This window comes from Caretta caretta, chromosome 11 (genome assembly GCF_965140235.1).
Source record: "Caretta caretta isolate rCarCar2 chromosome 11, rCarCar1.hap1, whole genome shotgun sequence".
NCBI lineage: Eukaryota > Metazoa > Chordata > Testudines > Cheloniidae > Caretta > Caretta caretta.
Window position 1 is genome coordinate 70,176,311 of NC_134216.1, and position 20,818 is coordinate 70,197,128.

Genomic DNA, 20,818 nt, shown 5'->3' on the forward strand with positions numbered 1-20,818 from the left:
CTATGCCGGCTTTATACCTGGCCCTGCTCACTTCCTCAGATGCAAAGGCTCAGTGTACTGGGGAGGTAGATCCAAGCATAAACCCTCTCCCCATCCTTTGCTGCCCATTCCCCCTCCAGATGCATGGGAGGTGGAGTAGCAGCCCCATGGGGGCTGCTCTTATTCCACACTGTTACCCTTGAAGTGGGTACCCAATGGAGGGGAGTAAGGCCCTATACCCCGGGCTCCCCTGACCTTTAATTCATTTAAAAATACAGATGCTTGAAGTTATTTCTGCACATGGGGGTATAACTCAGGAGTAGAGCATTTTGGCTGCAGATCAAGAGGTCCCTGGTTCACATGTGGGTGCTTTTTCCAGCGGAGGGGAGGGATAGCTCAGTGGTTTGCGCATTAGCCTGCTAAACCCAGGGTTGTGAGTTCAATCCTTGAGGGGATCATTTAGGGATCTGGGGCAAAAATTGGGGATTTTGAGCAGGGGATTGGACCAGATGACCTCCTGAGGGCCCTGATATTTTATGATTGGAGTTTTATTCTCAGAAAGAGAAATAACCTCTGTGATGATCCAGGGTATGGAACGGCTTTCAGACAAGGAGACACTAACAAGACTAGGGCTGTTAAGCTCAGGGAAGAGACCACTAAGGGAGGGATATGATAGAGGGCCGTAAAATCATTAATCAAGTGGAAAGAGTGAATAGAGGAGTGTTATTTACCCCTTTCACACCATACAAAAAACAAGGGTTACCCGATGAAATTAATGGGCATCAGATGTGGAAGTACTTTTGCACCTAACACACAATTCACCTGTGGAACTCATTGCCATGAGATGTTGTTATGGCCAAAAGTATAAATGGGTTCAAAAAAGAACTAGATAAGGTCATGAAGGATAGGTCCATCAATGGTTATTAGCCACCATCGTCAGCCATGCAACCCCATGCTCAGGGCAACCCTAAATCTCTGACTGCCAGAAACCAGGAAGGGAAGACGTGGTGGATCACTACAAGTTTCCTGTTCTGTGCACTCCCGTGAAGCTTTGGTACCGGCCACTGTCAGAGACGGGAGACTGGGCTAGATGGACCATTGATCTGACCCAGTATGGCAGCTCTTACTTTCTTATATTAGTTAAGTGTGAATAAAATATAGGTATAAAATGGCTTCGCAAACAGACCTCTCACTGTTCTGCTCAGGTTCTGATCTTCTGGTATCTCAGGGCCACTGCTATTGCCAAATTGCAGGCGGGCGAATGCCATTTTGATACCAAATGAAATGTTTTTAAAGTCACTGAAGAGTGACTTAGAAAGTAACATTGCTACAGTACTTTACGGCTGAGATCTTCAACGTCACCCAAGGGATTTGAACACCCACCGCACAGTAAACTGAATGGGAAACGAGCCCCTACACCCCTCAGGCAACTTTGAAAATCTCAGCTTCTTTCTCTAGCAACACATGTACTTCCATCCCCTGGAAAAAGCGCAGCGGGGCGGAGGGGGAACCCTACTTGGAATGTTCCGTGGTTTCTGTACGCTGAAGAAGTCCGTTGTGGGATGAGCTGCTGATCAGTAGGGCCCGTCGGCTTAGGCTGAAGACACACGGATCCATGGCTAAAGGCTGGCCATCCCATCTAGCTGCATGCCTCCCAAAGGCCTCTGGGCTGCTTTGGACTGCCCTGGGCACCTGCCTGGCTTGCAGCAATTTGGTCCCTCACCCTGATGGGATTGGCTGTCTGCATAGAGCAAATTAATGCTTGTGGCATAATTTATGTTGGACTTTTCCTTGCCCATTGCACTCGTTTTGGGAGGGCTGAAGGTGCTGGGTAGGTGATTTCTCTCACTCCACTCAGGGCTGATTTGGCAAGGCCGGGTGCTTCTGCACCGCTCTTGCTCTGCTGTCCTTCGGCAGGGGTTTTCTCCTGGCCACATGCTGCGTGAGTGCTTCAAACTCTCGTCAGGGACCGCCGCTTGGTGCAGTTACTACAAACTGCAGCGTGTTGCTACTGCTAACCCTCTGCTGCGTGACAGAGGGGAGCATGTGGCTATGAACAAGGCCAGGCAGGGCTTTCTGACTGTGCTTTGGAAAACGAGATCCCCGGGTTCCCCTTCCATGTAACACCAGGGGAGGGCAACAAATAAATCAAAGATCTACCTGGCTTTGAAAGAGCAACAGTTCCATTGCTGTCTCTCCCGCAGGCAATGGAGCCAGAAGCGAGAGGGAAGGGACATGGCTAGGGTAGGCATCCTACAGAAACCCTTGGTCCTGAGCCTATAGCTCTCTCCTGCTAACACTGGGATCACAACTGGCAGACATGCCACTCTGCCATTGTCTACCCCAGCCTGCCACCTCCACTGGGCTCGGTAACCCACAGCGGGCGTGTTTAATGCTTGCACTAGGTTGGTCACCTCCATTCCCTATTACTTAGCCCTCTTTGCTTTGGGAGCTCTGCATGTAGATCGATGCTTCCTGTCTCCCTCAGCAGCTGCCCCAGGCCTCCCAAGGCTGAACAGAGCCCAGACGTGGCTGCACAATGAGAGAGGGAATCTAATGAGCCACCATGACTCCATGCTTCTGGGTTGGCTGCCGTCTTGGCTGGCACACCAGGGATTGAATCGTGGCCCTCCAGAGCTAAAAGCGTGAGCTGCTACAACTTGAGCTAAAGCGTTAGAACTGCAGCTGTGGCTCATATCCTCCGTGGATAGGGCACAGAAAGGGACTCGTAACACACACTCACTTATGTATTACAGTCCTCCGCCCCTTCACCCTCTGGAGAACTTGGGCCTAAATCTGCATTCTATCCATGAAATGAAACGTACCTCGCTTGCACATTCGCAATTATTGGCACAAGAGCACTGCGTGCATTTGTTTAATATAATACTCAGATCCAGTCCTGGATCTCAACAGAAGATTTGTACCCCTTGATCTGTGTTCTTTTGAGGCAAAGCATTACACGGATTGCTAACTGCATATGCCTAGTGAGCACAAAAAAATGCCCTTCAAGACCGAGGAGAGGCTTTATTCCCTTATTTGTATAACTATAGCTCAGTAGATAGGTTTCACGTTTTGCTAGCCGGGAGCTCGGAAGCAGTGTGTTCTGCCCAGGCACCTCCAGCCCCCACCATGCCCCCTGCACTGGGAGAACTAGCATAGAACTGGCTGCAAAGGCTCTGTGTCAGCTGAAAATTCCCCAGCGATGGGGGAATTGTGAGCTGCCCCTTTGGAGCAATGCAAAAGGGCCCTAGCACATTGCCTCCGTGAGTTAAAGCTTGTGATGTTTCCTGTCATTTATGCCATCTCAGCCCATGTAAGGAACCCCTGCTTTTAGATCATGGGCAGCAGATTGGGAACCTTCTGCCTTGTTGCCATATCTCCCGTTTGCTGGCTTTAAACATTGCATTGCTACTTCTCCCATCCACGGTTTACTTTGGCGCCATTATGATTCTATTCCCCTCCCTCTGCAGCTTCAGTCCCATTTTGAGGTCTCCTTGGCATACAGATTTCACAAATAAATCACTCACCAGAGGCTTTCTGGCTGGCCAATTCCCTGATTCAATTCTACCCTTCTAAAACCTACTCTGCCCTCAGCTTAATTGTGTCAGGCACTTAACAAATAATGAATTAAATACAACACAGAAGAGCAAAAAGACTATTAAGGTCCTTTAGTTCATCTTGAGCTGCGTGATGTTCTTACATGCTGGCATGTTCTAGTGCTAGTTGCTAAAACACTGTATAGCTGGATATTTGAATTTAAGGGGAATATTGAAGCAACATTGCAATTATTCCCCTTGGACACAAACACACACACTGGAGTCAGATCCATACACACCCTACCCCTCAAAACCAGTCAGGCCAGATGAGACATGTGCAATGAATCAGGGTGATATGAAACAGCTGTAGTAAGTTTTTCCTGCCTTTCATGTTCAGATCTTTTAGACAGAACCATAGATCATCTGCTTTGCACGTCTTTATTTTTAAATCTATGCTCTAGTGAAAAAACAAATAAAGAGTGATTTTAGAAAGGCAATTTTAAACATCCAGTGGAAATACAAAATGATGTACAATGTCAAACTTTACGCACACAAAAGGCAGAAAATAGCTGCTGGGAAAATATTTAAGGAAATCACTTTACTACGTTAGAGGTAAAAATGATTGCCTTTTGAAAGAGTTATTACTAACAGATGTATATTATTTGATGCAATAGAGTACATATGTTGTATTAAGGGGTCAGTACATACTATATACATACACCGTAGCCAGACATAGTATTTAGAAATTTGAGTTTTATGTGATTGACTCTTTCTACTCATAAACTATTAGTAAAATTGTTCTCCAATCTTTGTATTAAATCTAATCAGTGCAAGCAAATGTCCAGAAGTTCCAAGTTTACTAAAATCTTGTCATCCCAACAGGGATGATTTAGTTGGGGATTGGTCCTGCTTTGAGCAGGGGGTTGGACTAGATGACCTCCTGAAGTCCCTTCCAACCCTGATATTCTATGCTTCTATGCTTCTATGATCTCAGTCCCAACTCTCTCACATTTGCAAACTGGTGGCCCAATCCACATTAAGCTTTCACACACTGAGAAAAAAACTTTCTGTGAAAATCTAAGGAAATTCCCAAGAAAAAAACTTTGTTAAGACTGTAGTAAGTCTGTAAATAAATATCTACTACTTCCAAGCAATATTATTCAAACGCTGTCATTACAACATAACAAAACAAAACATTTGAAAGCAAAGCCATTCAGAGGTGTGGTTGCCTGAAAGTCAGGAATTTAGAAAGGTGTAATGCAAGAAGCCCATTTGCCATAATGTCTGGAAGGGCTTAATCATGAGGCCTACTCAGGGCAGTAAGGGACATATGGCATCCCTTATTTCCCTGCACTTACTACGTGCATCACAGGTTACAACACAGTGCAGAGAATAGCCACTAGGGAGTTGCTACCCCTCCTCTTCCTGTGCTGCTGGGTTGGAAATGGGCGACAAGGGGTGGGGAATGGATGGATTCTTGGCTCTCCCCTCCCCACCTTCAACACATTGGTCTGCACAGCTGAACTGACGTGCAAGGGGAAGTGAGCTGTGGTTGGGACAAGGCTGGTGCAGCTTAATTCTCCCGTGCAGCAAGGGGGAAGCAGTTGGTCTTTGTTTGGTTCCTACCCTGCTCTTGAGGCAGTATGGGCCCTTTCTAAGGGCAGACTGTAGGTTTCCAATACCCTTAACTCTGCTCCTTCTCTTACCGACAGAACAGTTTCATTTCAGTCCCCCTCTTGTGCTGGGGATTTATACAGTGCTCATGAGCATATCTTCCTGGATGTCTGTCTGTGTGGCCCCATTAATCTTCTAAACCATCAGGTTATCCAGGTCCTCCCTCTCTTGTCTCCAAGCCTTATGACATTCAGTGGCCCCTGACTGATCCTGTCTCCCATCTTTCCTAATGCAAATCTTGCTGCAAGCCCTTCCTTAGCAGTTCTGAGCATGCCCACGGAAGGGACATAGGAGGAAGGTTGAAGGAAAGATTGAGGTTGTTAGAGTGTGCTGATAGTAGCAATACACATGCATCGACAGCCTCAACAATGTCATCTGCTGATTCCTGTGGCCTTCCTCCACCCATCCCTCCTTACATCTCAGCTAGTGTCTATCCCTTTTCCTTACATGGCTTGTCTAAACTTAGGCCCCTAGCCTGCAAGCAGCTCTGCACCCAGGGACCTGCATGTGTGCGTGGCCCTGTTAACTGCAGTAAGACTCTGTGGGGGCGCAGCAATCTACTCATTGCGCAAGCAGCTACAGGATCGGGGTTTTAGATGGGAAGCTCTTTGGGGCAGGTTTTGTCGATTCAATCAGTGTTTGTACAGTGACCAGCACAAATGGGGGCCCTGATTCCTAACTGGGGCCTTTACAAAATTATAATCTGGAGTAACACAGTGGTGAATCAGACCCTTTGGCCTCAGCTGTAGAAATCAATAATTAAATCAGAGGACTATAAATTAGCTTCTTAGGTTCCCCCCAAACTAGCAGAGGCTGCCTACACATCTACACACAGATGCTGTGTCTCTAAGGAGCATAGCAGTTTCAGTAACTGAGCCAGATAACACATTGCATCAAGGTATGAAATATTATTATTGCTTGTACATCACCACCGAACAGTGACCACCATTGAAAATCAGCCCACTTTAATTTAGGTCCTTAAATATAGTGCCAGATCCTCAAAGGTATTTAAGTGCCTAATTCCCATTGGGAGTTAGGCACCGAAATGCCTTTGGAGGTCTGGGCCTTTGGTACCTAATTCCAGGCATCCAAATTTGAAAAGTCTCTGCACTTCATTTTAAAAATTAAGCCCACTCCTACTCCCACTGAAGAATTGAATGATCAGCTATTAACTTCAGTGAAAGCAGGCTTGGGCCCAGGCTGGTCACCCAGGCTCACTTACAGCAGAAGGCATAGCAAGACAGAATCATAGAATCATAGAATATCAGGGTTGGAAGGGACATCAGGAGGTCATCTAGTCCAACCCCCTGCTCAAAGCAGGACCAATCCCCAATTAAATCATCCCAGCCAGGGCTTTGTCAAGCCTGACCTTAAAAACTTCTAAGGAAGGAGATTCTACCACCTCCCTAGGTAACGCATTCCAGTGTTTCACCACCCTCCTAGTGAAAAAGTTTTTCCTAATATCCAACCTAAACCTCCCCCACTGCAACTTGAGACCATTACTCGTTGTCCTGTCCTCTTCTACCACTGAGAATAGTCTAGAACCATCCTCTCTGGAACCACCTCTCAGGTAGTTGAAAGCAGCTATCAAATCCCCCCTCATTCTTCTCTTCTGCAGACTAAACAATCCCAGTTCCCTCAGCCTCTCCTCATAAGTCATGTGTTCCAGACCCCTAATCATTTTTGTTGCCCTTCGCTGGACTCTCTCCAATTTATCCACATCCTTCTTGTAGTGCGGGGCCCAAAACTGGACACAGTACTCCAGATGAGGCCTCACCAATGTCGAATAGAGGGGAACGATCACGTCCCTCGATCTTCTGGCTATGCCCCTACTTATACATCCCAAAATGCCATTGGCCTTCTTGGCAACAAGGGCACACTGTTGACTCATATCCAGCTTCTCGTCCACTGTCACCCCTAGGTCCTTTTCCGCAGAACTGCTGCCTAGCCATTCGGTCCCTAGTCTGTAGCGGTGCATTGGGTTCTTCTGTCCTAAGTGCAGGACCCTGCACTTATCCTTATTGAACCTCATCAGATTTCTTTTGGCCCAATCCTCCAATTTGTCTAGGTCCCTCTGTATCCTATCCCTGCCCTCCAGCGTATCTACCACTTCTCCTAGTTTAGTATCATCTGCAAATTTGCTGAGAGTGCAATCCACACCATCCTCCAGATCATTTATGAAGATATTGAACAAAACCGGCCACAGGACCGACCCTTGGGGCACTCCACTTGATACTGGCTGCCAACTAGACATGGAGCCATTGATCACTACCCGTTGAGCCCGACAATCTAGCCAACTTTCTACCCACCTTATAGTCCATTCATCCAGCCCATACTTCTTTAACTTGCTGACAAGAATACTGTGGGAGACCGTGTCAAAAGCTTTGCTAAAGTCAAGAAACAATACATCCACTGCTTTCCCTTCATCCACAGAACCAGTAATCTCATCATAGAAGGCGATTAGATTAGTCAGGCATGACCTTCCCTTGGTGAATCCATGCTGACTGTTCCTGATCACTTTCCTCTCGTGTAAGTGCTTCAGGATTGATTCCTTGAGGACCTGCTCCATGATTTTTCCGGGGACTGAGGTGAGGCTGACTGGCCTGTAGTTCCCAGGATCCTCCTTCTTCCCTTTTTTAAAGATTGGCACTACATTAGCCTTTTTCCAGTCATCCGGGACTTCCCCCATTCGCCATGAGTTTTCAAAGATAATGGCCAATGGCTTTGCAATCACAGCCGCCAATTCCTTTAGCACTCTCAGATGCAACGCGTCAGGCCCCATGGACTTGTGCACGCCCAGCTTTTCTAAATAGTCCTGAACCACCTCTTTCTCCACAGAGGGCTGGCCACCTACTCCCCATGCTGTGATGCCCAGCGCAGCAGTCTGGGAGCTGACCTTGTTCGTGAAGACAGAGGCAAAAAAAGCATTGAGTACATTAGCTTTTTCCACATCCTCTGTCACTAGGTTGCCTCCCTCATTCATGAAGGGGCCCACACTTTCCTTGGCTTTCTTCTTGTTACCAACATACCTGAAGAAACCCTTCTTGTTACTCTTAACATCTCTTGCTAGCTGCAGCTCCAGGTGTGATTTGGCCCTCCTGATTTCATTCCTACATGCCCGAGCAATATTTTTATACTCTTCCCTGGTCATTTGTCCAATCTTCCACTTCTTGTAAGCTTCTTTTTTGTGTTTAAAACCAGAAAGGATTTCACTGTTAAGCCAAGCTGGTCGCCTGCCATATTTACTATTCTTTCTACACATCGGGATGGTTTGTCCCTGTAACCTCAATAGGGATTCCTTGAAATACAGCCAACTCTCCTGGACTCCTTTCTCCTTCATGTTATTCCCCCAGGGGATCCTACCCATCAGTTCCCTGAGGGAGTCGAAGTCTGCTTTCCTGAAGTCCAGGGTCCGTATTCTGCTGCTTACCTTTCTTTCCTGTGTCAGGATCCTGAACTCGACCATCTCATGGTCACTGCCTCCCAGATTCCCATCCACTTTAGCTTCCCCCACTAATTCTTCCCGGTTTGTGAGCAGCAGGTCAAGAAAAGCTCCCCCCCAGTTGGCTCCTCTAGCACTTGCACCTGGAAATTGTCCCCTACACTTTCCAAAAACTTCCAGGATTGTCTATGCACCGCTGTAGTGCTCTCCCAGCAGATATCAGGAAGATTAAAGTCGCCCATGAGAACCAGGGTGTGTGATCTAGTAGCAAGTAGAATCATGCATTACCTTTCCAGCAGCCTTCCTCATTGCTTCCCTTCCAGGAGTGATTCCAAGCTGGCAGGAAACTTCATTCTCTCTGACCTCCCCCTTACCTCCTGACTACTCTGTGCAGCTGCTTAACTTTCACCATTACCAAGCCAGGGACTCTCTCTTGTGATCAGGATAGCAACATAACTGTTACCAGTAGGGTTGCCAGATGTCTGGTTTTTTATCCAAATGCCTGGTCTAAAAGGGGCCCTGACGGCTCCGGTCAGCACCGCTGAAAGTCCAGTTGGTGGCTCCGCGTGGCTAAGGCAGGCTCCCTGCCTGCTAGGGTGACCAGACATCCCGATATTATCGGGACAGTCCCGATTTTAACCCACTGGTCGGGACGCCCTTTGTCCCGATATCGGGGGCGGACCGCTCACTGTTACCGCCAAAGTCCCGGGGCCGGCGTGGTGGCGCTTCCTGGGGCAGCTCTCAGTGCCTGCCCGCCGGCAGGAGCCTGCAGTGTGGGCGGCCCCTAGGCACAGAGGCAGAGGGGGGTCTCCGCGTGCTGCACCCGCTCCCTCCTGCCCAATCAGAGCTGCGGGGGCGGGGCCTGCAGGCGCCGGCAGTGGGCAGAGAGCCCTCCGTGCCCCCCCCCGCACCGCACCCAACCCGACCCTAGGAGCCAGAGGGACCTGCCAGATCCTTTCTGGGAGCTGCCCAGGCAGGCACCGCCAGGACTCCCCACCTCGCCTCCCGGCAGGTCCCTCAGGCTCTTAGGGTCGGGGGTAGGGGGCTCTGCGGGCTGCTCCCACCTGCAAGCCGCGCTCCGCGGCTCCGGCAGCTCCCATTGGCACTTTTCCCGGCCAATGGGAGGCACCGGAGCTTCCGCTTGTGGCGGGCGCAGCACGTGGAGAGTCTGGAGACCCCCCTCGCCGCTCTGCCCTTAGGAGCCAGAGACTTCCCAGCAGGGCTGGTGAGTGCAGCCAGGGAAGGGGGCAGGGTGTGATGGAGTGAGTGTCTGGGAGGTGTGTGTGGGGTGCTGGGCTGTGACGGTGTGGAGGGCGCTGGGCAGTGGGGGAGGTTTGTGTGTTTTGGGATGCTAGGCAGTGGGGGCCTGTTGGGGGGTGCTGGGCAGTGGGGGAGATCTGTGTGTGTCAGGGTGCTGGGCAGTGGGGGCATTGTTTAGTTGTGGTGGTGGGGCTGTGGGGAAGGGCACTGGGAGGGAGGAGAAACCTGTGGGCCTGGCCCTGTGGCTTCTGCTGGGGGCTGGAGCTGGGGCCATGAGTCCTTGCCCCGTGGCTTGTGGTGCGGGCCGCAGCAGGGGTCGTACACCCCTCTTGCAGCTTCCTAGGGCTGTGCGCCCCCTCTCTTGGCTCTGGTCGGGGCTGTGCACCTGTGGCTCTCTTCCCCCACCACTTGCCCAATGTGTCCTGATATTTCATTCTTGCGATCTGGTCACCCTACTGGCTGCCATGGCTCCTGGAAGCAGTGGTATGTTCCCCCCTCCGGCTCCTATGTGTAGGGGCAGCCACGGGGATCCACATGCTGCCCCTGTCCCGAGTGCTTGCTCTGCAGCTCCCATTGGCCAGGAACTGAGGCCAATGGGAGCTGCAGGGGCGGCGCCTGCAGACAGGGCAGCGCACAGAGCCACCTGGCCATGCCTCCACGTAGGAGCCGGAGGGGGGACATGCTGCTGCTTCTGGGAGCTACCTGAGGTAAGCGCTGCCCAGAGCCTGCACCCCTGAACTCCTCCTGTGCCCCAACCTCCTGCCCCAGCCCTGATCCCCCTCCTGCCCTTCAAATGCCTCGGTCCCAACCCAGAGCACCCTCCTGCACCCGAAACACCTCACCCCCAGCCCAGAGCCCTCCCCGCTCCCACACCCCAATCCGCTGCCTCAGCCTGGAGCCCCCTCCCATACTCTGAACCCCTCAGCTCCAGCCCCCAGCCCAGAACCCCCTCCCACACCCCAATCCTCGAGCCAGCCCAGTCAAAATGAGCGAGTGAGTGAGGGTGGGGAGAGCAAGCGACAGAGGGAGGGAGGATGAAGTGAGCTGGGGGGGTGGGGCTCAGAGAAGGGGCGGGGCAGGCTCTCAGATGAGAGGCAGGCAGGGGTCAGGGCAAGGGTGTTCGGTTTTGTGCGAGTAGAAAGATGGCAACCCTAGTTACCAGCTCTCAGCTTTTCTCATGAAGGTTGGTGTTTTACTTAATATCCCTGCTCCTGGAGTCATGTTATTGTGTGAGGCTCTCAGCTGCCATTTAAATAAGTGTCTAGCCCTCGTGGTCATGGAGAAAAGCTTGAGAATGTGACCTGACTGCATCCCAAAGGCTCCAAAACCTGAAGGCAAATAAAAAGACCCACAAATGTACTTTGTAAAATATCTCATGATTTTCAGGTCAGTCTCAGGATATTTTGGCGTCCAGCTCATGACTTTTAGATATGTGGGGCTGACAATCTGGAGTATATAGAGTGAGAAGGATAATGTTTGCCTATATTGCAGGAAAGTTGCAAGGAAAATTAAGGTTTTGAAAGCCCTTTGAGATCCACAGAGGAAGACTGAGTAAGAGGGAGGATGGTCTTGTGGTTAAGTCCCTGGAGTGGACCACAGCCCATCTGGGTGAACTAGGGCAAGTTACTTGGTTGAGATTTTCCAGGCCACCTGGAGATTTGGATGAAAATGAACGGGAATTAGGTACTGAAATTGCTGAGGCAGTGCTGACAATCCCACCTTTAGGTTCTTTGTGCCTCAATTCCCCATCTGCATAATGGGAATAATAACATCTAGCTCTTACATGGACCTTTTCATCAGTAGATCTCAACGCACTTTACAAAGGAGGTCAGCACTATTATCCCCATTTTAAAGATGGGGAAACTGAGGCACAGATCAGTGAAGTGACAGAGCAGGGACTAGAACCCAGTCTCCTGAGCTCCATTATACAATGCTGCCTCCCATCCCAACCCAACCTAACCCTAACCCTATCCTCACCAGGGTATCATGAGGATAAATAAATTAAAGAGTGTGAGGCACTCAAGAGACAATGGTAAATAAGGGATATATATATATATATATATATATATATATATATATATATATATATATGTCTTGTCTATTTGGACATAAACACTTTGGAACAGGGACCAGCTCTGTGTATATGAACAGAGCCTGGAATCATGGATGGTTAGGGTCTCTATGAATAACAACAGGAGGGCTTTATAAATGCAACATGCCAGGGCTGAGGATAAGTTGCAGACACCTTTACTTTGTTATTTTCACTTATGCATGTGGAGGAGAAAGTCACATTGTAGTAAAGTATCATTGATACTTAATTATTTGGTCTTTATTAACAGTACATGGCGTGTACAGGTGTTTGAGATTCTTTTAGATCTTTTAACACTATACACGATTTTTTTCTTTCTAGACTGGGACTAGAATGTGCAACCTAAACATACTAAAAAGTGTTTCCTTCATATCAAAGGACCTCTTACAAATATTTGTTTGTACTGGTATGCTGTATTTCAGAGCCTGTAAACAATTTAGGAAAATGACTTACAGCTGTTTAATATTAAAACAGAAAACCAAAATTGTTTGGATGGGTCCTTTCATATTAGCTGGAAAAAGATTATTTCAGTTTGTGAATATTCTTTCCTATTTCCCTACAGACCATCTGTAGTAGACTGTGGCATGTTTGATAAGATGAAATACAGGTGACCTGCAAGAATAATATAATACACCTTTCAGAAAAATATTCATCTTCTTATCAAATGAAAGATGTTATTCACATTTGGGTGAATAAGGACAGCAAAATTCTGAAGCCACTTTTTGGCTTATGCATTTTATTTCAGATATTTGATTAATGACAGGCTTCATTTTAATCCCAATTGATGAAACTAATGTTAATAAACAATCATAGCATGAAATATCCACTTGTCCAGCAATTCTAGAATCCCATTTTTCCCACAAGGGAATTTTTCCAGTAAGATTTAATGGGAGATCAGTGTTAACTGTTCTTCTCATTTATTTTTGCAAATCTAGGTCCTACAAACACTTGTGTATTTGGGTCACTTCACACAGGTGAATAAACCCATTGAATTCAATGGCTCGGACTATTCACATGTGTAAGCGTTTGCAAGGTCAGTTTGCCAGTTACTTCAGTGGGGCCAGGATTTCATCCCTTTTTGCAGTTTGGAAAGGATTATGCAGTAGGCCTTCTGAGAGAGCAATCTGTGGCAAGGTCCTTCAGAGAAAGGAGGAGTCAGTTGGCTCAGTGACCAGATGTTCAAATAGATAACAGCTTTGTATGAAGCAGCACTGAGTTCTCCAATGATTAGCATATAATTGTCACATGATCTTCCAGCATGAACTGCTGTCTTACGGTTGACAGACTGATTGAATGTAAAATATATCGGGCCAGATCCTCAGTTGGTGTAAATCAGTGTGGTTCCAGTAAAGCTAATGGTACAATATTTGATTTATTACCAGCTGAGGATCTGGGCCCAGATTCTCCAATGTATTTAGGCACCTAACTCCCATGGGAATTCCCAAAGATTCCATTACTTTGTTAGGTTTCAGAGTAGCAGCCGTGTTAGTCTGTATTCGCAAAAAGAAAAGGAGGACTTGTGGCACCTTAGAGACTAACCAATTTATTTGAGCATAAGCTTTCGTGAGATGCATCCGATGAAGTGAGCTGTAGCTCACGAAAGCTTATGCTCAAATAAATTGGTTAGTCTCTAAGACATTACTTTGTTGAGGCCCTAGAATGATGATGATTTATTATTTGTGTTGGACTTGCTCCCAGAGGCCATGACAACATGTTTCTTTTTAAAATGTTATTTCTCCCTTGTTTCCTGTTTATATAAATAAAGGTCCAGGTTGCTCCTTCCACAGAGGAACATACAGGAGAGGGCCAGAGTTTGAAGGCATCCCCTGGAGTTTTCCTCTCTCTCTAATGGTAGGAATTTGGGGGTAGATCCAGAGTGGCCAGGGCACAAGACTGCCCAACCCCATAGATCTATGGGGAAGGGCATTTCCCACATAGGCAGGTAATCAGCGGCATGGATGGGAGCCACTTTGCATGGCTGAGCTGGACCACCTTGCCCTCCATCACCTGAGCAGGCCTTTGCTGGTGCTTAGAAAGAGTGGGCTTGATGGGCCATTGGGTTTCTCCAGCTTCCTGCCAGCATAACTGCACTGGAATCGCATCACTGGGGCATAAGACTGGCGTAATGCAGTGGGGAATCAGGTCCCCAGATAAATCAGTTATGGAAACAACCCTGCGGGGGCTGTTGAGAAACAGCGACAGAAAGGAGTCCTCAGACGTTAAAGCCACAACCGTTGCTAACTTCCCTCAGGATTTCTGGGCAGCAGTCTGGCAGCAGAGAGTGTCTGCCCCTGTGCTCCATCCCCTCCTGCCTCCTTCCCGCCACTTTTCAGAGGGAAGAGTGCCCCTGAAACACCTCTGGAAGGGATTTCTCAAGGCTGTTAGGGAGAGGTGAGATGACAATGGCCTGGAGGATACCCCTCCTTCCCTTCCTCGCAGCTTGGGAGAGTTTTGGCTGGAGAGAGCACTCGCTCTGATTGGAATGGAACCTTGGCTTGTCAATTAAAAATGGTAATAATGCCCTATGCTGCTACTTTGGTTGTCTTTAAAAAGCCAACATGCCTTACACGTGGATTGGGAAATAATTGCAATGTCTCGGATATTGCTTTGGGTTAGCTGTTGGCACACGTTGACTTTTTAAGGGCAAGCACTCAGGGTAATGATTGTTCACTAACAAGGAAATACGATGCTGCCTTTGATTTTTCTGATTCAGTGGCTTTAATGCTTTGAAGCAAAGAAGTGCAGCTAGAAAGAGTGGCAGGGTAACCCAGCCATTCATACAATCTGGGAGAGTAAACACTGTGAATTCTTTTGCCCGAATAGGAAGAAAAATGCGTGTCTTGCTGGCTTTCAGTAATTCATCACAAAGCAAGTGAACGTTTCTTATATCTCTAGCAGTTCTGTGAAATACATAGGGCCAGAATCTCAGCTGGTGCAAATCAACTGTGTTCCATGGAAGTCAATGGAGCTACACCAATTTACAGCAGCTGAGGTTCTGGCTCAGCATACCTCGTCAAGTTTCAGTTGAAACCCAGTGGGATAATCCTGAAAAGAGCATGTGTGAAATTGTCCCACTGTGTGCAATTAACATCTCAGGTGCCCCTTTATTTGTGCATTTCAGATGATCGAGGATGCATGGATTTATTTCCAGCTGTTTTTTTTTGTCAGCTGTCTGACTTCCAAGTCTTTATTACAAAACCTTGTTATTCTTTTCATTAATGGTCTTGGAGTCCTTTGTATCACTTAGGAGGCCCTGAGTTAATTGAGCTGGCAAGAACAGCAGAAAACAGTAAATGTAATTTTTAAAGCTGACTTGGTTTAGTCATTTGACTTATTTGAATCTCTTCTGGCTCATTTGATTGCCTCATGTCCTTTTGGGGAAAGAGAAATATTAAATCACTACATTTTATACTTGGATGATATTAATCAGCTAAGAAGTATTAGTGGGGTATGCTATTTAAGATTGGAAGCAAGTCTTAAATCATAAACTCACCACCAGTATGGCAGCATATCTGCTGTCATACTAAGGGCTATATTCTTTCAGCTGATTTGCCATGTGGATGCCAGATAAAAAGCTTACATAAAGTATTATCTTGGCTACAACATGTAAAGTTATTCTTGGGACCCTTCCATGTTCCTACTACAGGATCATCCCTGAACAGGTTATTCCACAGAGGGGACTGGAAACTTGCAGGATTCCTGTAGTTATTCTGCAGGTCAGAAGAATTAATAGACGTGAACTTGGAATGAGGTTTCCATTCCTGCCTTTGGTGTCCCTGAAAGGGTGAAGTGAGGAGAAGTGCTATCCCGGGCTGATTGTCATTCTGGCAGGGGCTAAAAATCAGAAAGGAACTAGCAATAGAAAGAAATGTTGATCAGTGCATGATGCTCCTCACTGGGTGGCTTCCAATGGCCAGCTGTAATCCTAACATTTTTTTAAATGGGGGAACTACAGTTAACTATGTGAAGCACAGGTAAAGAGTGGATCATCCAAGTCTTTGACAGAGGTCTAACCATACAAACTCCTGAGCCACAGAGACTGTGGCTTAGATCCTGGCCCATGCTAAGGTCACTGAATTGCCAGAGTGGCCCAAAAGGACCTTAAAACCTCCTTATACAGGGACCTGGGATTCCCCCCAGCCCCCATGCTTATCATTCCCGAATATCTTTTTCCCTTGTGCTGTAAAATAACCAGGCTGGGTGTAATCACAGACGTTGTCCCTGGGCAGGTTTTAGTAACAGGCAGCCACATAATGTCTAATGTCGCATGGCACATTGCATCTAGTGGGAGGGGGAAAAAGGGGGCCCGGGTGGAACCACCCCTTCCCTGCTTTGGGCCTACCAGACCAGAGCTGTGCATGTTAAAGAAGCATGAAGACCTATGTGGCTTTCTCTATGGGCTGTGGGAAGAAAGAAATTGCCAGGAGGAGCCAGCCCCAGAGGCCATAGGCACTGAAACCATCAGGAGTAGGCAGCAGGGTTTGGCATCGTCAAAGTGTTCGCTATGGTTTTGACTGGACAGTCTCTTCCCTCTGCTGATTGGCTGCTTGCTCCAGCCCATCCTGCCCTCTTCCCTCACAGTCTCTTCCCCTCGGCCTCATTCCACCTGCCTGCCACACTCCCCTCCGTCTTCTCCCTCGCCCTCCCTTTGCCCTTCTGCTCTACTAAGCTGCTCCCAGCATGGCTCCCCCGGGGATGCTGCACTCGCTGCAGGTGTGAGCCCTGGGTTGGGCCTCCTCCGGCACCCCCTGCTGACAGTCGCTCCGGTCCCATGGTGGGTCCGTCTTGTCTCGCAGTTCACTCTCCAGCCAGGTCACATTTTAGACACACCCCTTCTGGGATAACAAAAGTCCAACTAAAAGGCCCAACAGAAAAGATCCATTTGCCCCCTTTGGGGCTATTCCTCCACCCGCCCTTGAGGCTCAGTCTTCAGCCCCACTCTGGACTCAATACTTCTTATCTTAGGCTTGTAGACCCTGTCTTTGGGGCTGGTAGGGGAACCCAGGCCCACCCTCTGCTTTGGGGTCCAGCCCAAGGACCCTGTATTAAGCAACTCTTGCAGACATGCTGTTTATCTGGGCCACTTCCAATGTCCAAGCCCTTTGTGCTGCTTCCCTCTAGCCTGTACTTACTACAGCCTCTCTTCTGGTTCCCAGGCCTCTGGCTTCTCCCTGGGTTCTCCCAGCTCCTCCTTTTGCTGCAGGAACACTGACCCCTCAGGATTCCCTCCACGCCTTGCCCCCTCTCCAGGGCCCACCACAGTGAATAATTTCAGCCCTGTGGCCTTCTTCAGACTACCTTCCCCAAGCCCTGTCCAGAGAGCAGCAACTGCCCACCTCCTCTCTCCTAAATTTCTCTGTCCTGGGTCCCTAACGGCGCTGGGTGTTCTTCACAAAAGGAGGAAGTGAAAGCTGCAGGGATGGTCCAGGAGAGGGACCCAGGACAGAGAAACCTAGGAGAGAGGAATCATAGAATCATAGAATCATAGAATATCAGGGTTGGAAGGGACCCCAGAAGGTCATCTAGTCCAACCCCCTGCTCGAAGCAGGACCAATTCCCAGTTAAATCATCCCAGCCAGGGCTTTGTCAAGCCTGACCTTAAAAACCTCTAAGGAAGGAGATTCTACCACCTCCCTAGGTAACGCATTCCAGTGTTTCACCACCCTCTTAGTGAAAAAGTTTTTCCTAATATCCAATCTAAACCTCCCCCACTGCAACTTGAGACCATTACTCCTCGTTCTGTCATCTGCTACCATTGAGAACAGTCTAGAGCCATCCTCTTTGGAATCCCCTTTCAGGTAGTTGAAAGCAGCTATCAAATCCCCCCTCATTCTTCTCTTCTGCAGGCTAAACAATCCCAGCTCCCTCAGCCTCTCCTCATAACTCATGTGTTCCAGACCCCTAATCATTTTTGTTGCCCTTCGCTGGACTCTCTCCAATTTATCCACATCCTTCTTGAAGTGTGGGGCCCAAAACTGGACACAGTACTCCAGATGAGGCCTCACCAATGTCGAATAGAGGGGAACGATCACGTCCCTCGATCTGCTCGCTATGCCCCTACTTATACATCCCAAAATGCCATTGGCCTTCTTGGCAACAAGGGCACACTGCTGACTCATATCCAGCTTCTCGTCCACTGTCACCCCTAGGTCCTTTTCCGCAGAACTGCTGCCTAGCCATTCGGTCCCTAGTCTGTAGCTGTGCATTGGGTTCTTCCATCCTAAGTGCAGGACCCTGCACTTATCCTTATTGAACCTCATCAGATTTCTTTTGGCCCAATCCTCCAGTTTGTCTAGGCCCTTCTGTATCCTAACCCTCCCCTCCAGCGTATCTACCACTCCTCCCAGTTTAGTATCATCCGCAAATTTGCTGAGAGTGCAATCCACACCATCCTCCAGATCATTTATGAAGATATTGAACAAAACCGGCCCCAGGACCGACCCTTGGGGCACTCCACTTGATACCGGCTGCCAACTAGACATGGAGCCATTGATAACTACCCGTTGAGCCCGACAATCTAGCCAGCTAGGAGGTGGGCAATTGCTGCTCTCTGGACAGGGTTTGGGGAAGGCAGTCTGAAGAAGGCCACAGGGCTGAAATTATACCAATCAAACCTGACATGTCCTCCAGGAGCAGCCAGGTGGGCTAATTGAACTCTCCCTCCTGGTAACCCATTGTTCACCCCATCACACCCACCCAAAACATGTTAAAAGAAGCTGGTGCTAACATACTATTGGCCTATCATCACTCTGGTCACTCTGCTTAGGTGCTCTAGCCCTTCCCCTACCCATTGCCTGTCTTGGCTATTTAGATTGCAGGGTCTTTGGGGCAGGGATTGTTTCCTGATTTACCGTTGTACAGTGCCTGGCGCAACGGACCCTCGGCTTGGTTGGTCACTAATTACTACTGTAATAAGTAATGCATAATAACAACAAAGGCACAGCCATTTTCCTCTTGGACTTGGAAGCATCTTGGCCTAGATATGGCCAGGACATAATATAGTTTGCTTTGGGCCTTTTTGAATTGTTTTATGCTTCAGTTATGCTGAACTCTCTTTTATAAAGGATGTTCCTGGACCTAATTATTATTATTATTTCTTATTTGTGTTGCAGCAGTATTTAGGAGCCCTGATCATGGCGAGGTGCTGTACGTACACACCCAACAAAAAGGCATCTCCTCCCCGGGAGCTCACAATCTTCTATTGGTGACAGGCACATGTCACCAGTTGTAGAAAAGAAAGAGTGAGACGCCACAGTGAGATGCCCAGCTGGCATTTACTGGCATAGCTCTGTTGACATCAGTGGAGCATGCTGCTTTGCATCAGCTGAGGATCTGGCCATTGCTGCCAAGTTTTATGGAAATGTTTTCTGCTCCAGCTGGTTTCCTATGACAGTACATCCATCTATGGGAGCCAGGAGGGTACCTGTGTCTCTCTGCTCTTTCCTTTTCATTTAGGGCTAGATTGTGGGTTAGGCGGTAAGTCTGGCAGGGTTGCCAGGATGAATAAGAAACTCCTTTATGCCCCTATGTTGGCTACCCCGGCTTTTGGTCCAGGTGCACAGAAGTGAGCAGGAAGGGAGAGGTGGGGCGTGGATGGAGTCACGCCAAGCTCTGCTTCCTCAGTGCACTGGCCTGCATTGCTAAACCAGTGCCTGGGGAAGGAGAGCAGGAATTTGTTGCTGTATAGGCCATGAATAAGTTACTATTCCATGGAGCATGGAGGACAAAAGTGGGGGACTGTGTGTTTCCTGTAACAGAGCAGCAATGCACCATCCCTTCTTACGGGCTGGGGCCTGGAGGCATGATCTAGCCCTTATGTATGAATGTGCTCTGATCATTGCTCCGCCAAACTTCAACTATGCAGCCTTGTCGGTTTCCCACTATTTGTGGTATCTTCTGCTCATGTGAAAATGTTTTCCTTACCAGATTGCCATTTCCCATTTAGTGAATGCTGATTGTTTCTCTTTTGAAATTCACACATCTGGTTTTTGCCTGTCAATACCCACTTCCATCTTTTAAATGACTTATCATGCCAAAACACATCATAATTTGTGCATCAGCAACGCTGGCAGAACACATCCAAGTACTGTTTTACTTATGTGATGCTACAAAACCCCCAGAAAACATTGGGAAATGGGACAGAACAAATGCCATCGAGAGCTGAGCGTAACCTGTTACGGGACAAATCTTCTTCCCAGCTACCCAAGTGGAATCCTATTGAAGGCAGTGGGCCAAATTCAGCCCTGGCATAACCAAGCACAGCTCCCATTGAAATCAGAGGGCATTACGTGTTCTGATGCCAGTGCTGTATTTGGTCCAACTACATTTCACCATAACTGAGAAGAGAATTTGTTCCGGTTACGTTATCTTTTCATCCACAGACCTCTAGCAGGAGCCAGCGTGAGTTCTCAGTAAAACATTAATAACAGGAGAGGGGTTTATGGTATATAGTAATGGGGGTGGGGGGGGCTATAAAATCCTTAATCCATTGACATGGGGGTGGGGGAGTTGCACCGGGGAGAGCATGGGTCTGAGGCCATACATATGGCCCTAACGCTGTATCGTAAGCAGTGGTGAGTTCTGGTGTGAGAATGCAGTTTACACTGATCATCTCTCTCTTCCTGTTTAGGTCACACATTTGGTGCTGTGAAAAACACAACAAAAAATGAGGAGACATCGGCATTTGCCGCTAGCGGCAGTCTTTTGCCTCATGCTCTCAGGCTGTTGTATGGTTGATGCTCAGCAACAGGGAGGTAAGGCTCCGGCATCTTTAGAGGGTTTATCATTTTCAAAATGGGGATGATATTTCCTGTTGTGTTTGTGGACGGTTTTAAAATG

The 20,818-nt window shown here is 48.2% G+C and overlaps 1 protein-coding gene across 3 annotated transcripts in view; it reads left to right on the top strand.

Moving 5' to 3' along the window:
- Positions 1-20,818, top strand: part of COL6A3 (collagen type VI alpha 3 chain) — a 120,448-nt gene that overhangs the window by 10,392 nt on the left and 89,238 nt on the right. For all 3 annotated transcript variants that reach the window (XM_048869348.2, XM_075118154.1, XM_075118156.1), the window contains exon 2: positions 20,610-20,733. In XM_048869348.2, the coding sequence (XP_048725305.2) occupies positions 20,646-20,733 (88 nt within the window). In that variant the 5' untranslated portion in view covers positions 20,610-20,645. The remainder of the gene's footprint in view (positions 1-20,609; positions 20,734-20,818) is intronic.